Source organism: Ricinus communis, chromosome 6 (assembly GCF_019578655.1).
Source record: "Ricinus communis isolate WT05 ecotype wild-type chromosome 6, ASM1957865v1, whole genome shotgun sequence".
Classification (NCBI taxonomy): Eukaryota; Viridiplantae; Streptophyta; class Magnoliopsida; order Malpighiales; family Euphorbiaceae; genus Ricinus; species Ricinus communis.
In genome coordinates this window covers 27,780,921-27,792,992 of record NC_063261.1, presented here as the reverse complement: position 1 = coordinate 27,792,992, position 12,072 = coordinate 27,780,921, and the positions used below count along the sequence as shown (strand labels likewise).

Below are 12,072 nucleotides of genomic sequence, written 5' to 3'. Positions count from 1 at the left end.
TTATTTGGTAAAAAAACATAAATTATACCATAACTATGTTTTTTATATCTATTTGGTACCTCAACTTAATAATCACAAAAATAGTACCATAAGTCATCATTAATGAATTAGGCGATGGTACCTTTATTCTTTCTAGATATGTTATATTAATGTAGTAGCCAGATTCTTTTTCTAGCTTCCACATTACCACCAGCATGTACTTAATTAATTCCAGTAACCCAAAAATCTCAATCCCTTAAAAGCAAGTGTAAGGTATGAGTTTAAGATAGATGAACTAAAAGAATGTCAACATCTCACTAGGATTAATTGTATTCAAATAAGAGGTGTATAGTAATTAATGAGAGAATTTGGCTATCATATATATAATAACCAAAAAGTATAAATTTATTCATTGTTAGTTAGTTGAGGTACTATTTTTTTATTATTATTGAGTTGAGGTACCAAATGCATGCAATAAAATAATTATAGTACCATTTATACATTTTACCCTTAATTATCAAATATTTTATACCATTTTACTCTGTTATACAATGAATATATGGATATAAGGCAAATATCCAATAGTTTATTGATAATTTCAATTATTTCTCTTATAAACATGCATAACTGAATGAATAATATGAAAAGATAAATTTTTTTATTATTATAATAGTAATTGATATTATATATATAATTTTAGAAAAGATAAAAAAATAATGTATAGCAATATATTTGAGATATAGCATATGAAATATCACCTAGTGTCAATATCTGAGATTAACTTTATATAACTTAAAAATTGTATAGCTATTCGCAAAATCTTAAAAAAAATATTGTAAAGACAACTTAGAAGTTATAAATACATTTTATAATTATTAAAAATATAACTTAAAAAATATACAATATGATGTTCTAATTGGCTTTACATATTAAAGTGCTTATGTTATGTGATTTTCTTACAGTGTATTGACTTAAATACCCTCTTTTTTAAGGAGAATGTGCATTTTTCCCCTAATGTCTAGTGTGAGGTACACATTTACCCTTAAACTATTTTTAAGCACAAACTACAGGTAAATTGCCCAATTGGTACCAAACCAGTATATCAAATTAATACCAAAACTTTAATTTAAATCAAATTGGTACCAAAACTACAGGAAAGTATATCAATTTAGGGCAGATGTCCAATTTCGGGCCAAAGGATGCTAATATAGCAATCTGAGGAGGTATATTTCGTTTGATTCTCCCCTCAGAGTGTGCCACATCAATAAAAATAGCTTACTCAGCCAGCAGGTTCCATTCCCTAACTTCTCCCAAATTGAATCCTAATTGAACCCTAAAATCCCCAAATTAAACTTTCCTATTAAAGCTAAAGTGTCGTTGCACGACTGCCACCCCCACTGTTACCCTCAATCTCTCATTCTCACCTCATCTTTTCTTCAAAAAACTGAATATCTATCATTGAACTTACTTGTTATCGATTGTTACCTATGATTTGAGTTGCATATTGTTGATAAGGTATCACACCATGTCTCTTGAATGGAGGCGAAAAGAAGAAAGCGAAAGGCAATCCATGTACTGTAAGTCATATAACTTGCATTTTATATAGCAGTTTAGCTTCGGTTAAAATATTGGCAACTTGCATTTTATTCTTCTTTTCTATATGTTGCATATTGATGGTTTTGTTTGGTTTTTGATAACTTGTAAAGGACATTCTTCTATTCTGTGTTTTCTTCTGGTGTTTGGTGTTTTGAAACCCTTTTCCTTAATGATTTTCTATATATAATATAACTTAGTGTTTGCATTAAGTGATTGGTAGAAGTATTTTATAAAATCTGTAATATATAGAAAATTGATTTGTTTTATCCATTTTAATATATGCAGTGCCTCATACAGAGTACTTCAGTATTGAATGGCATTGTTTTGGAATAGATGCTAAGGTAGGCCAAAACTTAGGGATTTTGGAAGCATAGATTTTTGTTCTGCTGATATGATGTCAAGATTAGAGATGGATGCAATGGCTAGAGAATTGGGTCTGGTACCTACATCATTTTGTATGTTTTAGAAGCATCCAAAGAAAAGCGACACAGATGGTTTGAGAAATTTAGATAAGGACAATGATAGTATTGAGATGTCTTTAAGTGTTGATGAGTCAAGACTGATCATATTTATACTAGGGATAAGATAAACATGCAACAAGATGAAAATACTGAGAATGTTGTGCATATGATGATAATATTAATAATGTTATTGAATCATCTCAAGAAGTGAGAATGCTAAATAGTGATGACACTAACTTAGAAGAGGTACAGATTGAACAGGATGGTAATGGTGATAATGATAGTGAGGAGTCTAAAAGTGAGGCTGATGATGAAGATAATGAATTTGTTGATTCTGATTATGACTTGCATGATGAAGATGAAGATGAATTATTTCAAAAATTTGTTGATATGAAGTTAGAAAGGGATAGAACAAGGGTTAATGAAGAATTTGTTGGTGATAAGGGTTCAGATGAGACTGTTTATGCACCAAATGATGAGTTTAGATCATGCTCCTCATCCGATAACAGTAATATTGATTCAAGAAAGAGAAAGTGGCCAATTTTCAATGAGGAGACAAATGTGGCCAATCCTAATTTGAAGATTGGTATACTCTTTAGTACTTTTAGGCAGTTTAAAAAATGCAGTGAAGAACTGCTCAATAAGGAGTAAGAACTAAGTCATTTTTGGTCCAAATACAAAATAAAATATAAAGCAAAGTGCAAAAAGGGTTGCGGATTTTTTATTTGGGCTTACTTAAAGACAGATGATAGAAACACTGTGCAAATCAAGTCTGCAAAGTTTGATCACAGTTGCATTAAAGAGCACTATAACAGATATTTTAATGCTAACTACATTGCCATGAAGTATGTGGAGACCCAAGTTGGACAATTCAAGGTATTATTCAAACCGTTAAGGAGGATATGGCAGTTAATATGTCTAGGCTAAAGGCTTAGAGAGATAGGAACATTGCTCTGAAGTTCATAGATGGTGATGAAAGAGAGCAATTTGGTAAACTGCATAATTACAAACTTCAGTTACTAAGGAGTAATCCTGGGTCCAAAATTGTGCTTCATTTGGAGGAACAGGTGTTCAAGGGTTTATATGTATGTTTTGCTACCCTAAAGGATGGGTTCAAGTATTACAGACCTTTAATCTCAATTGATGGTTGCTGGTTGAAGGGAATTTATGGTGGGCAGCTACTAACAGCTGTGATAATTGATGCCAACAACTGTATATATCCAGTTGCATGGGCAGTTGTCTAAAAGGAGAACAAGGATAACTAGAAATGGTTCCTAGACTTACTTGGAGTTGACTTGGAACTCAACAACAGTCACTACTGGACCTTTGTGAGTGACAGACATAAGATACAAGCTTCTAATCCTTTTTTTAATTTAGTTTACCATTTATGTGAACTACTGTATGTTTGAATTGTTCATGGTGGTTTATTCTTTTTTATGCTTAATTAGGGTTTAATTCCTGCAATTGAAGAGTATTTCCCAATGCAGAATACTGATTTTGTGTTAGACATGTCCACAATAATTTCAAAAAAAAGTTTAATATATTAGGTCTAAAAGAGTTAGTTTAGAGAGCTGTTAGGGCTAGTTATGTGCAAATGTACCAGAAAATAATGGATAAACTTGCAGAAATTTCTAAAGACGGCCATAACTACATTTTTTCCCCTAATGTCTGCCTATCGCTTTCTTCTCTTTGCCTCCATTCAAGAAATATGGTGTGATAACTTGTCAACAATGTGCAACTCAAATCATAGGTAATGATCGATAACAAGTAAATTCAAGGACAGATATTCAGTTTTTCGAAGAAAAGACAAGGTGAGAAAGAGAGATTAAGGGTAACAAAGTGCAACGATGCTTTAACTTCAATAGGAAAGTTCAATTTGGGGATTTTAAGGTTCAATTAGGGGAAACTAGGATTTAATTTGGGAGAATTTAGGGAATAGGACCCGCTGCCTGAGTAAGCTATTTTTATTGACGTGGCACACGCTGAAGAGAGAATCAAACGAAATATACCTCATCAGATTGCCACGTCAGCATCCTTTGGCTGGAAATTTGATATATGCCCTAAATTGATATACTTTCCTATAATTTTGGTACCAATTTGATTTAAATTAAAGTCTTGGTATCAATTTGATATACTGTTCAAAGGTTTGGTACCAGCTGGGCAATTTACCCCACAAACTACTCAAAACCAATGTACTTTATTACAATTAGTCCCTATTTATATTTGATTCATTAAATAAAGTAAATGTCTATTTAAAATTGGTGATGTGGCTTTAGTAATGAGTTTATATAACAATAATATTCTTTCTTTTCGCCTTTTTCATTCATATATAAAAGAAGAAACATAACGTGTGTTAGGAGAAAAAGAAAATATAACATTGTCTTTTTTCTCACCCTTCGCATGTTCTTTGCTCTCCTACCCTTTCTTCCTATTCTTCCTTAAACATAAACAACAACATTTGCACATTTTATAACTAATAAAAAGTTATATGACATTACTCTAAATGTATGAAAAAGAATGAAAATTAATAATTATTAAAACTAACTTAAATAGGTCATTATTACTTGACTTTTTTTAATTGAAATTTTGATATGCCTTCATATTGCTCATGATGGTAAATTAACAAGAAGAAATAAAAAGGAACTGAATGGCTCATACAAATTACATTGGTTAGTTAATCAACATTTATAGATTAGGAGCAACCTTAATAGTATTTAAAAAAGGAAAAAGAAACAAGTTAGGACTAAAATATAATCACCTTATTCCATCCCTATAAGTATCAAGAATAAAACTTCTCATTGAGATACCAATAGCTTGTAGTACTATTAAACCAACTGCAAGTCAACCATTCACACCATATACGTCTCTCTTTTTTTTTCTCTTCACTTCCTTCTTTGACAAAAATAAAATAAAAATCTAGAGAAGAACAACATCAACTACCATTCGATGTTTTCTTAACTCAATATCTTACCATGACCAATACAATGGTTCATACTTATAATATGAATACAAATAAAAATGACTTGTAATAGAATTCTAAATCTTTTACTATTTATGTAATGTAATGGTAGAGAAGGGTTCAAAACCTTTTTTTCTTTAATATTGAAGGAGTAAGGCCTTTACTATTTCTGTACGTGACTATAAGGTAGGTCAGTGATGCAGACTAGATGTGCCACCGTTAATATGGTGGTGCTGTGGTAATAGCCGGTGACAATGGTTGTATATATAGCTATAGGTTTTAAAATATGAGATGAGATTAAAATAGAGAGTATTTCATTTTTAATTACAAAATGACACAAATCATCATTTTAAGAATTTTTTTTTATATTTTTTTTGGTACAAAGAGTTTTAATGTTTAGTTATAAACAGAGTTAGTACCTATTAAATGTTGGGTTGAAAGAAGGGCTAGAAGTAGTAAAATACATTTGTTTTGAGTATATTTGTGCCTTATAATAGTTTAAGGAGAAATGTATACCTTGCACCAAACTTTAGGATAAAAATGCACCTTTTCCTTTTCTTTTATATATAATCTTAAATTTCCTTTTTTTTTCTTTCCTTTTTTATCCTTTTTTATTTACTATATTTCTAGTTTTTATTTGTTTCTTAAGACATTACAAAAACTAAAATTTTTTCACTTAAAATATACTATATCATGTAATTCTTTCATTACCCTTGCATTCATCGTTAAAGAAGAAATAAAAAGATTTTGCTATTTCACCTCAAAATAATAAGAAGAGAAACAGAGAAAGATATGTTAGTTATTGTTTTCTAAAGATAATGTTTTTATTTTTTTAAAGATATTTTTTCAAAGATAATGATTTTTTTAAATCTAACAAAGATATCAAGTAATTTTTCTTTATTAAAAAATTAAAATGAAAAAATAATCCAACATTTTTCTTCTAGTCCTTAAAAATGTACTAGAAAACAAAAATAAATAATAAAATGAATAGAAAAAGAATAATAATATTTAAGTCTTTTCAATATATAAAATGAGTTTATATTACTATTTCAAGAGATAATTTCTATAATTCCTGTGTATTTCTTATATTACATCATTTACCCTTTAACATTTAAAATTTATATTTTTCATTTATCTATTTTATAATTTTATATTGAAAATTTTATTTTATCAAAGTTTCGGTTAAACTCGTTAGCTAAGTTTAGTTTTATACTATTTGCTCTCTGAATTTTTGTATAATATATAAAAATTATCCCTTTATATTTATTTATTGTACTAAAATTCTCTTGCAATTTTAAAATCAATACAATTAAAGAATTAAATTAATAAAAAAATATCATTTAATCCTCAAACTTCTTATCGAGATACAATTCTAGCCTAACAAAATTAATAATAAAAAATAATTTAATATTAAATTATATGAATTTTTAATCTTTTGATAAATATAATATTTTAATGGGATTTAATTGTGCTATAAATTAGGATAATTAAAGAATACTAGTTAATTATTTTTGTACATATACTAAAATTAAGTTTTGTAAAGGAATTAGACAAAAAGATTCTAGTATAATAGACAAACTATAAAAAATAATTTATATATTACACTAAAAGTTATAAAGAAAATAGTATAAAACTAAACATAGTTAACAATTATTTGACGTAATGAGTTTTTGGTATAAAATAATAAAATAGAAAGATAAAAATATAATTTTTAAAATATTTATATTTTACAATAATTTAATTATGTTATAAATTAGAGTAATTAAAAAATACTAGTTAATTATTTTTATAGAAATATTTAAAATTAATTTTTGTATAAAAATTAAATATTGAATAACTAGTATAATATGAAAAGATTACAGACAACAAATAGTAATTATCCTTACTTTAATTTATAAAATTTATAAAACATATTATGTTAAATATAAATCAACCAATTCAGACATTCAATTAAATAAAAAATAATAATTCATTTTGAAATAATATAAAAAAATTAAATATTACGCTTATAATTTATCTGTTTTTGTTTTAGCATTAGAAAGACGCTTTATGTCTAATGGGATTTGAATAATAATAACAACAACAATAATATTCTAAAAATTAATAGTATTGAATGAGGATAATTTAATTTTAAGAGAATTATGTAATTCAACATTGGAATATATAAACATTCCACCACCGAAAGAAAACAAAGACTTTCTAGAAGCATGAAGTATTAATTTCTTCCACTTGCTACCTTTGATTTTCTTTATTAAGCCAATAAGTCAGCAATATCAGCTATGAATAATTCTACACCAAGGATAATAATTAAGAACCTTCAGGTTTCAGCAATGGAGTTGTAATTAGAAACCAAACTATGGCACCAGTCTACTTCACTATTCTTCTTCTTGTATCATTTCTGTACACTTGCGATGCTGCTGACCCTTTAGGCAACCTATGCAATGGAGGAGCTAGCAGCAGCAGAGCTGTATCAGTCAATATCGATTACTTACTCTCAGACTTAGTTTCAGAAGCTTCCACTTCAGGTTACAGTGCTACCTCCTTCGGCAATGGCAGGGATAAAGTGTATGGCCTGGCACAATGCAGGGGTGATGTGAGCAGCAGAGACTGCTCCGATTGCCTGGAAAACGCGGCCAAAGAAACCCGCCGACGCTGTCCTGCCAAAGTTGATGCAAGAATTTGGTATGACTTTTGTTTGTTAAGGTATAACAAGGAGAATTTCATTGGAAAGCTTGACACTTCTTATGCGATTGTCTACTTCAATGTTGAGAATGTTACAGACCCACGTCCTGAAGATTTCAACAGAAAACTAGGTGCTTTGATAGATAAGATTAGATCAGAAGCTGTTGTTCCAAAGAATCAAGGACTTGGCAAAGGTGAAACTAAACTGTCCCCATTTACTACACTTTATGCTTTGGCGCAATGCACAAGGGATCTTGCTGCAATAGATTGTGCTCAGTGTGTAGCCATCGCAGTTGGCAATTTCCCAAAATACTGCAGCAACAGGAAAGGTTGCCGGGCAATATATACTAACTGTTACGTTCGGTACGAGCTCTACCCATTTTTCTTCCCTTTCGATTCAAGCAACCCTTCAACGTCATCAGTTGATACTACAAATGCTGTAACGGTTCATGCATAGATTTGCAAGCACCAGTCTGTTGTATCAAGCATAAAAATTCTTCTGTGAGAAATAAAATTGAGCTATCAACAGTACTAATTATATGCTTAGTGTTATTTTTAAGTGTGTAATGGCACTTGGACTGTCACAAAAATGAGAGTTTACTCTTGTTTCTTATGTGCATTGTCCCATACGGTGCATGAAGATTACTTGTTCTAATGAAATAACTTATTTTTGGTTAAGAGTATGACTAGGATAAGCATGTGTGGTTTAGGTTAAGCCAATGCATGTGTAACACTATCTTGTTCAGTATGCTAGATTGCTTTGTTTAGTAGGCTAATTTGTGTTAGTTACTTTAGTTTAGTCATTGTAAAAGCACTATATATTTGCTTATTTTGTCAATAAGCAATACGTAGCAATATGCTTTATTATGAAGCTAGAGTTACAGGTATTTTACTCTTGTATTTGCTCTTTCTCCTCCGCTCAGAAAACATTACAGTTATTCGTGCATGTCATGATTGCACAATTTGAGCTATCCATGGGTGTGGGACTGAACCCCACTTCATAAAGCTGTATAACAATAGTTGTTTACTGAAATTTAGAATGTAGAAAATGATATCCAAGGTAGCCATAATGGTTGAGGGATGAAATGGTTTGAGAATTATCTTCACTTCCAATTAGGAGGGATGTAAAAGGTTAGAATTTATTTCCACTTCCAACTTGGTTTTTCCTTTTCTTTTTTTTGCTTTTTGTTTTTTTATGGTACCAAGGAGAGCCACGCCCAGGAACTAAGTAGGAATTCTCCTCACCCAAGAGATCCCCACTAACTACTCTTCCTGGAAACACGACACACAGCAGCAGGAGGATGATTAGAGTAATGCACACCTCTGTCATACTTCAAGGCCAGGTTACTAAGAATATCTGCAGCTCTGGTTTTTTCTAGTGCACGTAACATATACCTGAACACTCCAAACTACCATCAAGATTAGCGTAAGTGCCTCGACATCTGTTACTCTTTGAGACCCACTCATCCACCAATTGAGGGTCAATCTCAACTAACCACCTGTCAATACCCCATTCTCTTAGTGAGAATCAACCTCTGATAAAGCCCCAAAAGCTCAACTAAGGCTGTAAATTGAATCACGGATCCAAGCTCACGCAGTATGTAAATCTGAGTCATTTTAAGTGCATAATATTTATTTTTAAAGACTTTATTTGATTATTTCTTTAACCGTATATAATTTCTTTTCTTTTCCTTTCTTTTTAACTTTTTAGATAATAACATAGTTATGTTACAAATTAATTGATTATAAAATTCATATTTATATTTGATATTTAGTAAATTAATAATTTTATTAGGTATTAAATTTTAAAAATAATTTTATTCTTATTACATATTTAATATCTTTTTATTTAAAATATTATTAATAGTTACTCTCTTGATTCCATTTTAATTAACTTTTTTTAGTATTTTATTTAGATTAGGAAAGTATTTAATAAGTTTAATTATAAGAAATAAATAGCTAATTAAGACTAAATGACTCTTCTGTATATATTAATACGTATACTATATTAAATGAATCTTAAGTGTATATTTGTTGAACTTGTATTTTATAGATAATGAACCTATTACTTTTTAATTTATGAATATTGATTTGTTTTATGTATATATATTCATTACTTATAAAGTGTATATTCATTTATTATTAATGTCAAATTCAATAAATATGAATTTTAGATTCATTGCGTATAAAATGTATATTTATACTAATTAATGTTCTTTTTAGTATTTTATTTAGGTTAAGAAAATATTTAATAAGCTTAATTATAGGGAACAAATAGCTAATTGAGATTAAATGACTCTTTTATAAATATTAATATGTATAGTATATTTAATGAACCTGTTAATTTTTTAATCTATGAATATTAATTTTTTTATACACAAACAGTATATTTATTACTTTTAAAGTGTATATTCATTTATTATTAGTATTAAGCTTATTAAATATGAAGTATATATTTATTAACGTTTACTTATGAATCTGTTATTTATTACTTATAAAATGTATATTCATTTATTATTAGTGTCAGATTCATTAAATATAAACTTTAGGTTCATTATTTATAAATTGTATATTGATATATTATTAATATCAAGTTTTAGATTCATTACTTATAAATTGTACATTCATCTATTATTAGTGTAATATTCATTAATTTTTACTGATAGATTTATTCTTAACATATGAGTCTGATTTTTAATTTATAATTTTTAGGCTGTAATTATAAACCTCGGATATACATGTGATGAATCTATAACTTACAATATATGAATCTACTGTCATTTTATATAAATCATAATATTGATGTCTTGAGAAAAAAATATGTAAATAATTTTTATTCTTTTAGAAACATAAAATTATTCTTTTCATGTTTACTCTTAATTACGTTCATTAAATTTTTATTATTTTAATATATAATATTTTTCTTATAAAAGTATTAATACAATCTTAAAAAATAAATTTAGAGTTATAGTAAAATAGTAATATAAAATACAGTAAATTTTAAAAATTAAAATAAAAGATATAATAAATTACTTTAATAATAATATAATATAAAATTAAGAAATAAGACATGACAAATAATATTTATAATATATTGCTTTATCTATTTTATAATATATTTAAATTTGTAATGTTAATTTTTATTTATTTTTTTATTTATTGGTCATTTAATAATATAAAATATCAATTGATGTATAACCAAGTAAAGTCTAATTTCATAATTTATTAAAATACATTATCAAATTTTATTTCTAACAATACACGCGTACTTTAAACTTTAATCTTAAATAGTTTTTATGTTTCCGATTACATTATATAACAATCCAGCTAAGGCACATTCACCATTGATCCATTTTCCAGAATAATCCCGAAGGAGGCCCCCAGATGGTCTATATTTTATTATGTTTGTTAGCATAATTTTAATAATTACCATAACTTAAGGTTTCAAAATAAATCTTGGTATTTAATTTATGAAATCTCCACGATTTATGGTCAAATTATGCAGATAATATTTTTATTTTTTTTTATTTTGTAGTGTAAACGAGTCATCGTAACCAATTAACTCATTAAAATTTATTAAAATGGTGCCTCTTTTTTTTGTCATGGAATAATAATAATAATAATAATAATAAAGTGTTTCAACTTGATAGTAAACTGGGCACTTCTTCAAAATTCTTCTACCTTTTTCCTGGATGGATAACTGAGTAGTGCATCAGAAGAAGCAGACGAGCATTAACTAAAAGTCATTGGGTCTACGCACTTGGTGACAAACAGATAGCAATTAAGGAAGCCAAAGATCAAGTCCACTAACCGCAGTATCTTCATTTGAAAAACCACAAAACAATTAAAAAGTAAGGGAAGAGCATCAGCTTGATTTATGGATCTATGTAATAAACAGACTTGCCTTCATATACGCAGGACGTCAGGAGAGTCTAATAATAAGAAAATAATATCAGAATTGTAATTAAGAAGAAGAGGCCTCTCATCTCTGCTTCATAATGGTTCAGGCGGTGGAATATGACTTGATCTGTCCCCCAATATTCTTAGCTTTATGGCCGCTTCTTCGCTGCACTGACCGTTCACCTTATCTTTAAAATCTGCCTTCATATTCATCCGCTCTTGATATGTGCCGGTGTATTAGCTGGAAAGAATTTTGTTTTTTTTTTCTACAATTTTTATTTTATATAACGATTCTTTTTAGATTTTATGTGTGTTTAAAAGAGAATAAGAGGAAAAAAGAATTAGTATAATAAATTATGAGTAATGAAAATAATATAAGTGATATAAAAATATAATTATATAGAAATGGATCAATAATTCTATTTAAATTTTTTTTTTATAATTTGTATTATAAAATGAGTCTTACAAAGGAGTCTATATAAGTCTTTGTAATTG

The 12,072-nt window shown here is 28.2% G+C and overlaps 1 protein-coding gene across 1 annotated transcript; it reads left to right on the top strand.

Annotated features, from left to right (window-relative positions):
• The first annotated feature begins 7,292 nt into the window (after positions 1-7,292).
• Positions 7,293-8,355, top strand: LOC8262694 (cysteine-rich repeat secretory protein 55). Its single transcript, XM_002526751.4, has one exon. The coding sequence runs from the start codon at positions 7,352-7,354 to the stop codon at positions 8,132-8,134; it is 783 nt and encodes a 260-aa protein (XP_002526797.1). The 5' UTR covers positions 7,293-7,351; the 3' UTR covers positions 8,135-8,355.
• Positions 8,356-12,072: the final 3,717 nt, after the last annotated feature.